This window comes from Enhydra lutris, unplaced genomic scaffold (genome assembly GCF_002288905.1).
Source record: "Enhydra lutris kenyoni isolate GAN:26980312 unplaced genomic scaffold, ASM228890v2 scaffoldscaffold39, whole genome shotgun sequence".
NCBI classification, from domain to species: Eukaryota; Metazoa; Chordata; class Mammalia; order Carnivora; family Mustelidae; genus Enhydra; species Enhydra lutris.
In genome coordinates this window covers 5328221-5345708 of record NW_019154123.1, presented here as the reverse complement: position 1 = coordinate 5345708, position 17488 = coordinate 5328221, and the positions used below count along the sequence as shown (strand labels likewise).

Here is a 17488-nt window from a genome sequence, read left to right as displayed (position 1 = left end):
CCCCCCCCCCCCCCCCGCCCCACGAGCATGCAATGGGATCAAGCTCAGGTACCGGTGATAAGTCACCAGGGTAGACTGTGGGCAAAGCCTGGTTTTTAACTCTGTGGCTCAAACTGCCTTAGCTTTCTCACTGGGGGCTTCCAGTTCTCATTCTGACTTTCCTCTTGCTTGGCTGCCCTACTGGACCTCCTGAGCCAGTTCATCCTACCTATTCATGTCTCCTGCTCAACTTGCTTTGCACTTTTGCTGCCTTTCCTCCTGACTTTTGCTTTCTCTCAAGTCCCCACTTCCATCTTATCTTTGCCAATTTCAAATCCTATCCCACTCAAATTCCGTTTTCTCTTTGAAGTCTTCCCAGATGACCTGTGTGAAATGAGGCCTATCTCACAGGAACACAGATGGTGGGCCACATACATCACTCATGGCATTCAGGCATTTATTACTATCACTTTTTATTGCGTTATGTAGGTATGCAGTAAGATATAAACTTACTGGGAGGCATAAGCTTTAAGGTTGTCTACTGTGTGGAAAACATTGAGCTAAAAGGTGGAGGACAGAATGCTTGTTGGTTGGTTGAGTGAATAAATGTATGTTTATACATGTTGAACCAATATTTATTCAGCAACTACTATGGGGCCAGGCCTGGTTCTAGATGCTGAGGTTACATCAATGAACAATGCACCCTCAAGGAACTTTCACTGTATTGAGGGAAGACAGACAATAAAAAGAATATTCTCACAGAAGAATTTCTATCTGTGATTAGACTGGAGGTGACATGATAGTATGTGGGGGTCAGAAGGGAGGTGGGCAGCCTAGGACTCTTTGAGAAGTGATGTGTAAGCTTTAACTGGAAGAATGTCAAGAAGGTAACACTCCACAGAGCCAGAGGAAGAAAATTTAAGGCAAAGGGAAAAGCCAGTGCCAAGTCCCAAGGCCAGAAAGGAGGCCCATGTAGTTGGACCCCAGAGATGCCATGAGATGAGGCACAAAGGGAGACGAGGGTCTCACGATGATGGCCTCTAGGGAAGGGATGGGCTTATGCAGTGTGGCTCCACTAAGGGGCTTCAAATAAGAGGGCAGCAGGACGAGAATTTGGGTTGTTATGTGGAGTAGGGATGTGGTAAGACAGACGAAGAAATGGCCCTGGGCACTAGCTGTTTGGGCAGGACATAAAGTGGTCTGGACTATGGTGTGACAGTAGACATGGAGAAAAGTGGAAGAACTCAAACTTCTCTTGGGAGCTGGACATAGGGCTTTCTGACTGACTGGATGTGGGGTGCAGGACAATAAGGAATCCAGGATGTCTCCTCGGGGCAGTGGTGGGGATGGGGGCATGAAGGGAGAGATTCAGGGGTGTGTGCAGGGGTGGGCTTCTACTAGCTTACTTGTGTCACTAGCTGCTGATACACAAAGGGAGACTCGGTGCCTTTCTGCTTTGAATGTTCATCAGTATTATTCAAGGCGGGTAGCAGATGCTGCCCATTGACCTCTTTGCTGTGGCTGGCTCAGAGCTGAGGGCTATGTGGCTTGAACTTACAGCTCTCTAGCACAAGCAGAGTGGGATGGGGCCAGATGGCACTCGTCCCTTCCTTTGCGAGATCACAGGGTATCTTCTTACACCTTCGTAAGGGGGTGGGCAGGAAGGCCCAGACCAATGGTGATTAAAGGTCCTTGGGCTTTGGCATATTACTACAGGCTCTCCCTTTTCCCGGGATAAGCAGGGATGGACGTGAGGTGGGAATTGTAGGGATAATGCATATAGGAACAACTTACATGGTTGTTAATGATGTGCTGGGCACTTATATCTACAACTTTTATACCTTGTGGTGTAAAGTCACCTGAGCCTTAGAGAGGTGAAGGAATTTGCTTAAAGTCATGTAACCAAAAAGCAATATACATACATACATACATACATACATATGTGTGTGTGTGTATAGTTCAATGCTTGTCTGTGTTGCTTTAAATAAATATATATACACATACATATATGTGTATATATATTTATTTAAATATTAGATGTATTATGTAATAAAACATAATATTATACATATAATAATACATATTATTATATGTATATATAAAGCAACATAGACAATCATTGAACTCAGGCTGTCTGGTTGAATCTCCATGCACATGACTATGACCCCGCCTTCTTCTGATGCAGTTATAATTATAATTTTGGGAGTTAGACACCTTCCTGACTTGGTTGCTCTTGCCTTATGACCTGTCCATGCATACCACATGTGGCCAAATCACCCATCCTGGTTGGCCCTTCTGCTTATGCCCCTTTACTGAGGCTTTCCCAGTGGATCATGTGTGAAATCAGTCAGTAGATCTGCTGGGGGAAAGTTGGGCAGCCCGGCCCTTGTTCTGATGGTCACATTTTATACTTGGATGGAAAATTCATCCAAAGCTGTAACTTCGCATGCGAATGAAGGGAGTAGAATAATAACACCATGTCAACAGACAATGTTGCTGCTGCTATGGGCTTTACTCCAAACCGAGTGTCTTCCCACCCCTTGGAGGTGTAGAAGTGAATTACCCATGGCAGAGACACTGCTTCCCTTGTTTGGCTCAGATGGCCCTTATTCCCTTCTCAGTGCAGGTCTCTGTTTCATCATCGCTGTCACCACACCCAAAGAGTGGTTACATTGGGCACTTCTGTACCATCAGGGATTTGGGTGGATTGGAGAAAACTAGAAAATTATGATTTAAGTGTTTTGGAAGTAGTTTTAAAGAGTGGCTTTGGAATTATGAAAATCTACATGGCTTTTTAAAAAGTTTATTTGCCAATGACTCTCATTTCTACAGACACAAATACAGATTTGAAACCCAGGTCAAACCAGCAGTCTCTATTTCTGACTTGAGTCCTGACGTTAGGGTGAAAAGTGATGAAGAATATTCTTTTGGGGGACTAAGTGATTTTCCTCTTCCAGATAAACAAATACTTGCAGTTTTTAGGACAACATATAATTTTTAGTTCCTTCTGATATATTACTATACTATTATTAACATAATAGTTCTCTTCAAATTCTTTTTCAGAAGAAGATGGGCCATCATCACATACAAATAAATGAAATAATATGCATAGCAGTGTTATAAGTAGAATAGAGGCAGCCGCACGGGAGACACAAATCCTAATGTGTAGAAGCCTATTCAGACAGGAATATTGTTTAGCAAAGCTGCCTTTGATGAAGGATTCTTAATGTCCTTGCAAGAATAATTCACCGCTCAGTGAAATTTTTATCCTGAGCATACATACTCAATTGGAGTCACTCTTCTGCAAGGGGCATGTGTAAATATGTAATCTAGGCTGAGACACAGGGCTTAGCTGTACTGTCTCTGAGGATGGGCCAGTGGAACTGTACGTTCTGATTCACGATATCTATTGCGTTCTGTCCTGGTTATCTACGCTGTGTAACAAACTGTGGCTTAAAACAACAGATTTTTACTGTTGCGCAGAGTTGATGGGCTCAGCTGGGTGTTCTCACTTAGGGTCCCTCATACAGTTGTTCTTAAATGGAAACAGAGGCTGGTGTCATCTGAGGCTTCTTTACCCACATTTCTGGTCTCTTGTCTGGCACCAGATTCAACCTTAAAAGTCACTCTGCTAAAATCTGTTGCTTAAAGGAATCCCAAGCCCAACCCCTGTTCAATGAGAGAGAGAGGAATAGACTTCACCTCTCTATGGGAGAGAATGAGCTGTATATACAGGGAAGAAAGGCAGTAACGGCAGCCATCTTTGACAAGAGCTACCACAGGTCTCAACCACACATAGGATCAACACTGCAGTGACAATACTAAATGGAACATGCCCCTTCTGTTGAGGAGTTGCTGGGGAGATCCCAGTCATAGAAGGGGATAGGCTGAGAGAAATGAAGCTCATTGTAGACACAGATGGGACCGTAGATGTATTCAGATACCCCTGCCCCCAGCACCCCCCTAAGAAAAAATGGCCTGGAGAAGCAGCTTTTTGTATTTGGATCAAGACGGGTGACAATTTCTTGAACGGATCAAAGATCTACAACATACCTGTCGTCGGCTCCGCCCTGGGAGGGAGACAGGTGGGTAAAACAGTTGCTCTGTGAATGTCTGCTTCCCAAAGAGAACTCTTGTTCCTGGATAACCTCATGACCCTGACAAAAACCTAATGGCAAATCACCCTGTGCCATACTTTCTTTGGTTCTTTCTGTAGATGATCAGACTGATGGAAAGCATTAGGAGCCTTTGAGCTAAAAGTGCAGACCTGCTTTTTAACCATTAGCCAATCGGGTGCACCTGGGTGGCTCAGTGGGTTAAAGCCTCTGCCTTCGGCTCGGGTCGTGATCTCAGGGTCCTGGGATCGAGACCCGCATCAAGCCCCGCATCGGGCTCTCTGCTCAATAGGGAGCCTGCCTCTCTCTCTCTGCCTCTCTCTGCCTGCCTCTCTGCCTGCTTGTGATTTCTGTCTGTCAAATAAATTAAAAAAAAAATTTAACCATTAGCCAATTGTGTCTTCTTTGCTAAAGAGACCACAAGGCATAAAGAGATATGATTGTATTTTACTGTATAGAGTTTGTTTCTTAGCTCTTAGATACAGCTCATGCCACCTCCTCAGAGAGACATTTCTGACCACCCTGTTCAGAGAAGGAAAGTCTCTCTCTGTTTCCAATTTCTATAACTCTGCCCCATCACGATGTTTGTTTTCCTCACTGGACATACCACCACCTGTATTCATCTTGTTTGTTTAATCCTTACTGTTTTTCTCCCTCCACCAGAATAGAGCTGACTTATTCACTTCCTGGCACACAGTAGTAGCTCAGTAAATGTCTTTTTTTTTTTTTTCTTTAAAATAAAAGAACAGACTTTAGAGTCTGGAAAGAAGTGCCCTCGTGACCACTGAAATGAATTTAGTTAGACTAGTATTCATTCTCCTTCTGGAGTAGAGAAAACTGAAGTGTAAAATTCCCTAGAAGTCCAGATGTGCCCCAAATCTTCTACTTTATTTGAAATTCAGCTTTGGCACTACTCTGAAATCAGGCCTGGAACTGGTTTCTACCATGTCCATTTATGGTTGATACATTTGGGGAAAGGCTAGATTTAGGCTTTGGGTAGGCAGGACCCTATCTTGTTATGCCCCAAATATGTTGGATTAGAATTGATCTATCTATTCCAGAATTCATGTTTTCTAATTCCTGGCAGATATACCAGAGTAGGCCTGAGGATTCAAGATCAAGAAACTAAAAGGCTGCCCCTCCAAAGGCATGTGTCTTTCAAAGGCTCTTTGGGTTTGTGTAGGTGGCCAAGTTGCATAGTGTGGTGATCAAGTGCATGGATCCTGGAGCTGGGGTGTATCCATCACCACTGCTTACAGCTATGGAGCTCTGCAAGCTTCCTTAACCTCTCTGCCTCAGTTCTCTGCTTGGTAAAAATGAAGATTTTTACCCACTTCTACCTACACTTTTGGCATAGGTTAATATGGAACGCACTCGAAATAGAACCTGGCACTTGATAAGGGCCATCTAAGTGTTTGCTAACATTACTGTTCATAGATGCCATGAACAGAGTATGTTAGAACCTGCTCTGGACAGCAGTGAAAGTAACTGAGAGCAGGTGGATTATGGGCCAGCTTTTTCTTTCCAAAAATTTTCTTTAAGGTTGTAGTTTTACCGTTTTCATGAAAAAATTATCTCCTTATAATGTTGATGAAAACTATATCCTTACCATGGTGAAAAAACTGTATCTTTATAAGGACAATTATACACTATACCCTTTCATTTAGGTAGGAAGGAATGTTAATAAAGATGCTGGTGGTGCTCATAAAGATTCCACGTCATAAACGAAGGGCACGGTCAGTCTTTGAGATGGTCAAACACCAGCTGGTGGTGGCAGGGTAGGGCAGTCCATCTGGTGAGGTGGGTGGACAGCCTGGACTTCTAGGCCTGGCTGCCACTTTCTAGCAGTGTGAAGCTTGGTGAACCAAATAAGGCCTTTGGTTTGGTTTGCATATCTGTGAGATGGGGATAATAATTCTAGCCTAACCAAAAGCATGGTGATGTCCAAAGGAGAAATGAATAGGAAGGACTTTCACAGTGGTTAGTTTTAATAAAAACATCAAACACTCATCTTCCAAGAACCTAGAAAGTCCTGTTTTCTCTATATACCTCTATATATCCCAGCCCAACCCTCCCACCCCCCAATTCCCCTTGTCTCCGTGGGCTCGAGTTCTTTTATTTTAAGCTAAATATTTTGACTTCTATTGACATAAAATTACAGTTGAGATATGGGACACTTCATTCTAGGCGTTATTTTCAAGGGGATATCTTGGCGTGAGTTTAGGAGACTAACTATATAAATGGGCATCTGGGAGAAGAAATGGGTATAAAAGAGGAAAGCTGGCAGGTAAAGAAGGTTATAATTAGTTGATTTAAGGCTGGCCTTATTAACAGCAAAAGCAAATGGACTATGTCGCCTAAGAAACTGCTTTAGAATTTAGTGACTCACAAGTAACAGATGAGAGGAGTGACCTTTGTTCTCAGACAGCCCTGGATTCAAATCCTGACTCTTCAAGTCACTTGACTTCTTAGGACTACTATCAGTGAAATGGGGGCCGTCGCACCAGCATCCCAGGGAGATGAGGACTGAACGAGCTGAAGGGGGAAATGTGGAGCATGCAGCTGATATCTAGCTGAGCCGGGGAGCCTCACCAGGAATTTCCGTTTCTGCTTCCAGTGGCTGCCTTGGGCATTGGTGGCCACGTGGGCTTCGGTGACAGTTTTGATGAGCTCCCACTCTTCGTCTGTGGGCTCCGGCTTGTGCCCAATGGATTTCTGCAGCTCTTCCCGCCGTCTTTTCTCCCGGTTCTCCTCAATCAGCTTCCTCTTTGCCAGTCTCTTGCTGTCATCCAGGACCACTAGGAGGGGAAGAAAGATGAGACGAAACACAGGGACACGCGCAGACACTTGGCAGATTGCACATGCGCCCTGGACCACCCACGCACAGATGGCTGAACAGGTCCTGCAGTGTGGGTCACATTGGGATATTTTCTCCCCTTGGCAGCAAACTGCCATTGACTAGCTGTGGTCCGACTCGAGATCTAATGCGAACTCCCAATGCCTGGCCAGCGTTTTGAAACAAAGCTCTGGGGGAAGTTGGGCAGTGAGCATCCCACCTCCGCAGAAGGTGGCCCTAAAGTAGAAGGAAGCAGAGGGAAGTAAAATCTGTCCTATCCATGGGTTCCCAGATGAGTCTGTATTCAGTCAATATGAGTCTATAGACAATTATCTGGATTCACTCCCAGGGTCTCTGTTCCTCTTCACCTGCCCTCAAATGGCTTAGTAAAAAGAATTTCAGATTAAACGAAAGTTCTGGAACAGTAAACAGGAGGCTAATGATCTCTTCCTTAGATGAAAAGGACCCCAACTCTTTATTAGCTCCCTCAAGAGCCCATTGGAATGAAGCTCGGCCTATCTCAGACTGCCCGGGTACTCACTTTGCTCTAGTCTCTACCTGGTCTACCCTCAACGGTGGTTAAAGAGCCCAGGCTTTGGAATCTAGAAAGAGCTGAGTTTGAATCCTGACACTACCACATTCTAGCTGTGTGACTTCTGGCAAGCTCCTTAGGCTCGTTGTGTAAAACGGGATCAACAATACCCACCTCACAGGGCATTCAAAGTGTTAATGCACTACAGGTGGTCAGTAAATAGAGCCATGACTTTTGCCACTTATGCAAAAGGAACATAAGAAGGACAGAAAACAAGAAACCTCTACTCCTGTGGTTATTTTCCAGAACAAAACCATTTTACCAGACTCTTAGTAACTATCAATGGAATGGAAAGGCTCAGGTTTTATGCTACCGAGTCACAGTATTTTAGAACTGGAAAGAATCTTTGGTATTATCTAGCCCAACTCCCTCCTTTCACAGAGGAGGAAGTTGATCCAGAGAAATCATGACTTGCCTAAAGTCACACAGCAAGTTCATGGCAGAGCCAAGGCAAAACCCAGGACTCCTGATTCCAGTTCTACAACATCATTGTCCTAGGGCCATTTCTTGATGAAGGTGTGACCTGGTAGGAAAAGAAAAAAAGCAAACATAGCAGGAGGAAGAGAACCAAAAGTACTCAGCTAATCCACAAACAGAATAATGAAACCCCAGGTCATCTAGGTTGGATTGCATCATCCAAATCAGGTGAACAATGGCAAATGTGGGAAATGTGAATGAGCCCTGTTAGGTCACTTTGGTTTCCCTATTAAAGGGACAAGCAGTGGGCTCTACTCATAGCCCCATTTCCCAAGTGCTTCCTTTGTGCCTTTGTGGCATTTGATATCATGCATTATCTAATTTAATCCTGAAAACAACTTGCAAGGTAGACGATGATTTCACGTAAGGGAAACCAGAGATTAGGTCTGATGGTCACACAGCTAGTAAGTGGCAGATATGGGACTCCAACAGCTTTTCTGATTATAAAGACTGAGCTCTTAAAATGCCTCATAGCGTACATTCAAAATTAATTTCCACCTAGTCAAGATTAACACTGAGCTTTTTTAACTTTATAAACATTCCTATTTTTAACAATCAAGCAATGAAATGGACATTCAGTAGTAACAGTCCCTTACACTGACATATCTAAATATTTGGTTCTAGGTCAATCATTTTCACGTATCCTTATCAGGCATATTGTTGGTAATGGCTGAAAGTCTTTAAAAGATGAAGACAACACACTCAGCCAGAGGTGGGGATTAACCCAGGATTTCCAGCCTAAAGCTCTCACACAACCCTCCTCCTTTTTAAAGATTCCCCATTCTGTCTTCTTTAATGGGCAAAGCAGGACATTTCGCGGATTTTTTTGCTCTAGCTGAGAGAACCCTGTTTATCACATAAATGTGAGCCGTGATTATTTCCTCTTTCCTGAGGAAGATCCTCATTACATCCTTTTCTTCTTTCTTTCCTTTTTTATTTTCTTTCTTTTTCTTCTTTTAAAACTACAAGTTGGAAACTTTCATTGAGATGCAAAACACTTATACCAACAGAAACCATTAACACTGATTTGACTGGCAAAACGGAGGCCACACATTCTGAATGACACAATTCTTTTTATTAGATTAATTAAAGTGACTGGTGTAAATCCTTTGCACGGTGCGGGAAGAAGAGACTCCAGTGGCTAATCTCACCACCATATGCTGTGGCACTTTGAAAACTGGGTAGGAGGACTGGGGCTTAGAATGTTTTTATGGGCTAAAAATATAACAAACAACCAATGGCAGGATGACTCATGCGATAGCACTCGACTTCACATTCTTCAAAAATTACTGAACATGATGTTTTCTGCTAGTGCCCCATCTCCAAAAATGTCCACAAAATAAATTCCTGTCTCTGCTTTTGAAAAACATTAGGACTAGTCCATGAGGCTCTCACCACACAAATGTCGTAGGTAAAATTACGCCTCATCAAGGGGGACTGACATGACGGCGTATTCGTAATCTGTTGTGAACAGAGAATTGCTAACAGTCCTGCAGATGTGTTAGGGATAATTTAAACACTTCCTCTCCCACGTGGTCTCTTTGAGAGTTGGGAATTGATAGGGAAGGGGTAGGATGGAAACCACGCAGCAGTGCCTGCGAGTGAGGGGTCTGTGGGAGTACTAGGTGTCTTCTCTCTGTCCACATGGGTTCCTGCCTTCTTTTCTGTCTGGTTGATCTCCTTGAACCAAATCTTTCCCCAATCAATACTTCTTGAATATGAAACAAAGGAAGAAGATTACTTACAATCTGTTGCCATGCCAACATAGATGCATTTTTTAAAGCGACATTCCTGGCACTGATTTCTGGTAACTTTGTCTATGACACATTTTCCTTCATATTTACAGGAATAGGATGGATGGAGATTTTTCTGAATGGTTCTTCTAAAGAAACCCTACATGGGAAAGAAAGACCCAAGAGAACAGTTTCATATTTTCTAGAAATAAATGGCTCCAGAATTTTGTGTCCAGATAACTGTGATAGATTGTTTTGGACCTTACCTGTGTATAGGCCTGTAGTTCCTACCTATTCACATACAGGACAGTTAGCCTAAACTGAATCTAAAGAATCCTAAATCTGAGATGAAGGAAATGTCTAGGACTACAGACAGAGTCAGTATCTTTTTGGCATTTCGTAAGGAAAAGAGGTTAATGGGAAAAATCTAGTGTTCATTTTTATTTTTTCTACACATTGAGTAATTTAAATAAATTATATTATTTCATTTCATAGAGTGGCATAATTGTGTTGTTAAAGTAAGCTGTGAAGAACCTTGCTATACTTTGTGCTGGAGAATAAAGGAGCTGGATACTTGTAATACTCTATTAATTAATAATTTAATTTATTAATTAAATGGATGCATTGAACAACCTTTAGAGATTTAGTTTAGTTCTTGTTTTTGACTCTTGAAAGGACCATGGCCAGCTCAGATAACCCTTGAAACAATAGTACTTGGGGAGTAGAAAATTCCTGACTCTCCACCCAATTTTTCTCACTGCACACTGCGTTGGGGTTTTTCCTTTCATAGTACTCTTTCTTTCCAGTGTCGGTCGGCATACACCCTGAGGTTCAGTAGGTGTCTTCCTTTCTTAGGCATGGGAGAGGGCCACCATAAAGGCAGCTGAGGATGCCATTTAGTCCAGATTTAGGTGACATAAACCTTCTCAAAGGTGTGTTCTAGCAGAACCTTCCTGGACATGGTACTCCTGTCTTGGCAATGGTGCTTCTGCATTGTAGCACTCATGATAGCAGAGAGCATGCCCTTATTGTAAGAGGCCCATTGCAAAGTGCTGTAGACACCTTCTCTATACTTCTGTCTCTTTTACAACCTTATGAAGTAGGTACTCGTAATATCTTCATGATAGGTATTAAAAAACTAAGGCTCTGACAGGTTCAATCACTTGCCCCAAATCGTGTGGTGAGTACACCATGGAACTCAGCCTAGAGCTCAGGAGTCAGACTCCAAGTCTTATTTACCTAACTGCTGATACAATATGAACTGAATCCAATTTCACTGTATCATTTAAATGTTTTAGATGGACAGATTTTAAATAGCAGCCCCCTACCTTTGTTCTATCTGTTTTAGTAGACTCGCAAGGGAAAAGCAAATGTTGAAGGATACTGTCTACTAAAGCTTAAAGGGACCTCTAACTTTATTACAGAAATAGGGACTGACATACCAGCTGGCCTAGATTAAGCCCAAATTTGAATGATCCTGTTGAACTTTCCTTGGCTTTGATTATGTACATATGCCACTTGCATGTTCACTCACACAGAAGACCTTATAATGGAAAGGTCAAACGTAAGATTTTATATTGGGCAAAGCAGGATGAAATAGGAAAATGACAGCCATGACTGAAACTAGTGGACTTGATTTGGGGGCATCTGTGCAAATCCCTTATCACTTCTATTCAAGTTCTAACAGGAAAACTGCCCCCATTATTTTTTGGATTTTGTATCCTTAAACACTTATGTCCTTTGGTTTGAATGATGTTGCTGTCATGTTCTAAGATTCACTCCGTCACACATGGGCAGCTCTGTCATGTTGGCGGTCTTTCTCTGGGTATTCAAGGTGGGCACATTCTGTTAGAGCATGAATGTCAGAGCATGCCACAGTGCTGAAGGATAAGCTGACCTGTGAACCTTCCTACCCTCCCTCTGCTGCCCTCTCTCCAGTCTACCCTTCCTGGATCATCCCTGCCCGGTGAGCAAAGCAACCTAGAGATTCCTGGTGAGAAGACATGAGTCACAGGCAGAGAGGAGAGTGGCTGGGTAGCATACCTCCTTCTGGAGGAAGCAGAGTTTCCCTAGAGGTGGTAGCACCAAAGTCCGGGGCATCAGGGAGAATGTGTGCAGCTAGGAGGATAGGAAAGTTGTTGGGGAGACCCTTTCCTCACACATACTCTGATGCTGACTTATGTTCTAGAAGGGGGGGGGTGGAGCATACTGATGCGTCTGACAATGTTAAGGAGAGAATGAGCTGTGGTATACCAGACGACGGGGTAACGTTCATTTTCCTAAAAAGGCTACTCTGTGAACTTTTAAATGGAATGAATGAAATAATTTATACTTTGCTTATGTTGAGAAAGGTATTGGGGTGGCAGGCTTTGCTATTCATAGTATCATCTTTTCTGTGGTTTCTCTCTGATGATTTGGGGGCTTCATGGACCAAATCCCTTTTAAGACGTTGGCTTCCCCTAAGTTATAATAAAAACATATTTGACATATGATAAGGGATCACTTCATGTGAGTAAACATGTAAAGATGCTAGATCCCTTAATTTTAAAAAGAGACAAAAATTAACTTCTGGAAGTGAATCGAATAGACAATATTTAATGTAGTCTACCTACAAAATTCTTTTTAGAGGTGAGCTAACAAAAGACATGTCCTAGGGACTAAATAAGGCCAGATATTTCATTGATGATTTTTTGGTGAGGAGAGGTTTTACTTTTATTGATCAACATCAGACATGTTTCTCTGCATTTGGAGAACTGGATCCATTTCTTAGTGGTCTGAGATGACGCTCTTATTAGTGTGATAAGTAGCTGAGTGTCAATATTTGGGCAACTGCTAAAAGCTATGAGTCTTTCTTACAAAAATAGTTTGTTGTGGGGAAGTATCAACATTCTTTCTATAAAAGATGCATAAAAACTGACTCATCAAAACAGACAAAACAGCTCAAAAGATTTTTGCTGTCTTCAGGGCAAAATGGGCAAAAAAGATTCTCTCCGTATACACTGCGAGTGTGGGGTAGAATTATTTTCAGAATGTAGGTTTGAATAAACAGTATGTGAAGCATAACCTTTTTCATCTTTGGCCACTCCTAAAAACTGTGTTTCATTTGAAAAACTCCATTGTTTTTTCCAAGATACTTTGTCTTTATATTAAATGCATGATCTGCATAATTACCCTGGGAAAACTGCTTTCTGACTTATGATGGAGGCAATCCTAGAAATAGGATTCTGATATGAGATAAAGAGAAAGAGGCTGAAAAAATCTAGCTTTTTGCTATATGATTTCTTCTTTTAGGTAAACCTCAGTTGAATCAGGCCCCAAACATCCTGTGATCTTGGAAAAAGAGGCTAGTGGATTTCTTGATCATCATGAAGATATACATGAAGCAGGGACATGGGTTAATAGGCTTGATTGTCCCTTTGTTTAAGTCAGTCACTAATAAAAATTAAGTTCTCTGTAAAGCACATTTGGTCTTTAGAGTCACTTTGGGAGTTGAGTATATTAAATGGAATTTTCATTAGGGTCTTTCCCAGAATTAAGAATTTGTCATTAGGAACTGATTTGAAAGAATCTCAATCCTGCATAATCAGGTAGGCAAAAGCTTTATGAATTGGGGCTAATGTAGAAAAAAGGTCCATTTGAATTACTGAGCTTTCAGAGTGAGAGAGTATATCGAAAGTAATACAGTGTTATTACTTTCAAATCAAGCCAATAAAACTGCTTTTAAGAGACAGTCTGCAAGTCCCCCAATTAATAAATAGTCAGGACTTACTTTTATTTGCTTCCATTAAACTCCTTAAGACATTATTTTCATGGATGTAATAGCAATCTTTGGCACAGTCATTGTTAAAAGGTACAAATTCCAGATCAAAGGGGTCTGGATGAATGAGAGCACACTAGAACATATCACAAAAGTCTTGCAGATATAGGGCCTTGGGAACTTAGAAACGCCCTGATATGCCCTGATTCCAATGACTCCATTGATTCCATTTCAACACTTCTAGCAGGCTTCCACTAAGTGTTTCCTAATTTCATGCACAAAAACTAGGGAATTTGCACGGAAAGTCTTCCATTAGGGAAATGGGCACCTTACCTTGAAACCAAGCTACGATGCTGATTTTTGGGGTTTAGGGTCAAAGGGAGGAAACGGGGGTATTTGGAGGAGGGGAAGAAAGAGGAGGAGGTGAGGTGGGTGACAGAGGAGGGAAGACTCAATCATTTTAGATAGTTTAATCCAATCTTTGCTTTAGGGTTTACATCTTGGGATCATTTGGTTTTAAATAGAAAAAGTAAGTAAAAAATTTCACTTGATCTTAGCCAAAAGGTCGAGAAGCGATAAAAAAGTAAATAAAACATTTAACAAGTAAACATTAAAGAAGTCTTTCCCCTGGCTTACTATACTTCCTCATTTATAAAACATGAGCCGAACGCTGGATCTAGCACTGGGTTGAGCTTTATTTATTTTTATAGTAGACTGTATTTTCTAGGCTAGGTTGTTGGACCAAAAGATATTTGCCGGGAAGCTCATCTTAATTTTGATGATGAAGAGTGTAAGTAGGCGAATTTAGGTTCACTTTCGGGAAGTGAACTGTTGATCATGGGTGTATTCTTGTCAAGTGTCTCCTGTAGATGGGTCTGCAGAACATAAAATTAGCTGATGGATGCCCAGAATTTACTTACTGGCTGAAGGCTGTGCAGAAAGCCAATTTGGATAATTTCAGAACGTAATTGAATCTAAGTAACCTCAAAGATTTCTCTAATGGAACCCTTAAAAGTGAGCACATTAAAAAAATAGCAAAAATGAGCATATTTACTCAGATTAATAGCATGTGGTAGAGTACATTCTGTCTCCTCAACCACTGGAGATAAAACAGGAGGAGAAATGGTTATTTCTTGGGATAATATATTATAAAATATCTATGCATTTTTAAATTTACAGTGAGAATATTAATTTCTTTTCCTCTTATTAGTTCTCTCCCTGTCTTAAAAGCCAGACATTAAACTCATGCAAATTCATTTAGTTATTGTTGATTTAGGAAAAAAAAGTAAATTCCATTCTTAAACATGTCAAAAATGGAGGAGGACAGCCACACAAAGGTCTTGGATGATCACAGGCTGTGAGTGTTGGAATCTGGTTCTAATTTGAACTTAAACTTCATGTTGCATTCTAGTGGAATCCTGGGAGAGACACTAGAGCTAGGCTGAGCTCGGAGCTCACTGGTCCCAGGGCAATTACCTTGCAGCCTTCACACGTGATGCAGCGGTAGTGGTACCCGGTGGCTTTGTCACCACACACTACACATAGCTCATCCTTGTCTAAATAACTGGGGATGTACCCTGTGAAGAAGGAAAAAAGAGGAATGTGAGGAGAAAATATCACACTAAAGTCAAAGACACATCATAGCTTGGCGGAGGATAAAAGGAGGCCAGGAGGTAAGGCACGTGAGGGAGGAGGCAGGACCAAATTATTTTATACACTTTAATCCAATTTTTGCTTTAGGGTTTACATCTTGTGATCATTTAGTTTTAAATATAAAAGGTAAATAAAATATTTAACAAGAAAAATTTAAAGTTTTTCCCTGACTTCATATTCTTCCTCCATATCTTATACTTATCCGCTACCTTCTGTCACACATACAGAGTTGGATAGTAGGCCTAAGATTTCAGAATGCCTTAGAAATGGGTGTGATCATTCTTGCTGTGCAGGTAGGAATACATCTGAAGGCTGCTGAAGCCAATGAATCATGGAGAGAGGCCAAGATTTGAGACATCTGGAGTGCTTAGGTTCTGGGGAACATAATCTCTTTTGCAAGCCTTATTTCAGAACTTTTTCTTAGAAGACTGGATCCACTTTGGAATCAAGGCACCATGCAATAAAATCAGAAAACTTGACAGCTTGGAGATCATCAAGTACTTTTGAGGTGAACAGACTTTCAGAGTTTTGCTTGGTCTTCCTGAGGGTCACACTAGAAATTAAAGCAGAGATCTAACCAGATCTCCTAACTTCCAGAATAAGCAATGCTTGTCATTTTCTAAAAACAGACAATTAACTTTAAGTAGAATGAACAAAACCATCTAAATTTTTTTTTTCAAACTTGTGCTGTTATGACACAAAACCCAAGAATTCTGGGTGATGTTAAATAATGATGGGTCTATTTATTAAGAAAAAAAAAGTCCAACTATAATAACTCTCTTTGTTAGTGTACTATTGGTTTCTTAGTTTAAATTCCTTGGCCTAGGAAACTAAAGTTTAAAAACAAAATAGAAGCAGCCTACTTCCCACTGGTCTTTGCCACTTCCCCTTCACTTGTAGAAAATGCCCAAACACAAAACTGATTCTAAAGGGCAAATTCAGTTTCATATGCTATCAGTGGTTTACTACTGAAGCATGTGTCTTTATTCTTTATACATATATATATATATATATATATATATATATATATATATATATGCGCTGTTTTGTTGGGAAGTGGAGAAGGGAAAGGCTGAGAAAACAAAATCATTCCTTTCCCTGACCAAGGCTCCTTATGAAGTTCTTTGACTTGGTAAACTCTTACTGGTTTCAATACAGATTAGCCATGTTGAAATGACAGATGACTTGCTGTATGCTTTACCATGACATTTGCACAGATCTTTTATTAAACTAGGTCACAGAAGGCTTACATTTCAGAAGAAAAATCACAAAGAAAACAGAAGAAAATGAGTCCTTTTCACAGTTTCTTAGAAATTACTTCGCTCAGACTTTATTTTAGAAAAATGGCCTCTCTTGGGAGGGAGACAAATGACTTCAGAGTGAGATCTGGTAATGTACAGGATTATCTTCTTAAATATCACAGCTTTTCTTAGTTTACTTTTACATCCTGCAAACCATGAGTCATCTGTTGAATTCACTTCAAGAGTTTCAAAACTTCCATCAAACATTTTTGAAAAGAGGATTTGGGGAGGGATCTGGAGAGAAAAAAAGGGGACTGGAATGATTTGTTTGTTTATTCAATCATTCATCTATTCATAAATTCAGAAAATATTTATTTAGCATGTACTAGGCACTTAGCACTGTGCTTGGTGCTGAGAATATAAAAACAAGGAAAGCGTGGTTTCTTCCCTTGGTAAGTACACGTGTAGGAAATAGAGATCTTGTATTTCCAGTCCCGGTCATTCCTCAACAAGAGAAGAAAGGGTGAAGGTGAAGTAAAGAACATGAAAGATGCTGAACATCACCACAAGGAAATGCAAAGCCCAAACCACAATGAGACACCCCTTAACATCCTCTAGGATGGTTATAATAAAAATGGCAGACAATAATAAAAGTTGGTAAGCATATTGAGAAATCTGAACCTTTATATATTGCTGGTGGGACTATAAAATGTGCCTTGGAAAATAGTTTGGCAGTCCCTCAAAAGGTTAAACATAAAGTTACATATGACCCAGCAATTCCACTCCTAGGTGTGTTCCCAAGAGAACTGAAAATATGTGTCTACACACAAAACTGTACGTGAATGTTCAAAGTAGCATTATTTATAATATCCAAAGGATGAAAACAACCCAAATGCCCATCAAATGATAGACAACAAAGGGCAGTACATTCATACAATGGAATATTATACAGCTATGAGAAGGAATGAGGTAATGACACATGCTACAACATAGATGAACCTTTAAGAAATGAAAACATTATGTTAAAAGAAAGAAGCCAGACATGAAAGGCCTTTATGTATGTTGTATGATTTAATTTCTATGAAATGTCTAGAATAGGTAAATT

General features: G+C 41.0%; 1 protein-coding gene across 2 annotated transcripts in view; it reads right to left on the bottom strand.

The window, feature by feature from the left end:
• Positions 1-17488, bottom strand: part of LOC111155005 (thyroid hormone receptor beta) — a 214149-nt gene that overhangs the window by 21686 nt on the left and 174975 nt on the right. For both annotated transcript variants that reach the window (XM_022514998.1, XM_022514997.1), the window contains 3 exons: positions 14966-15066; positions 9745-9892; positions 6687-6892 (listed from right to left, as the gene is read on the bottom strand). In XM_022514998.1, the coding sequence (XP_022370706.1) occupies positions 6687-6892; positions 9745-9892; positions 14966-15066 (455 nt within the window). The remainder of the gene's footprint in view (positions 1-6686; positions 6893-9744; positions 9893-14965; positions 15067-17488) is intronic.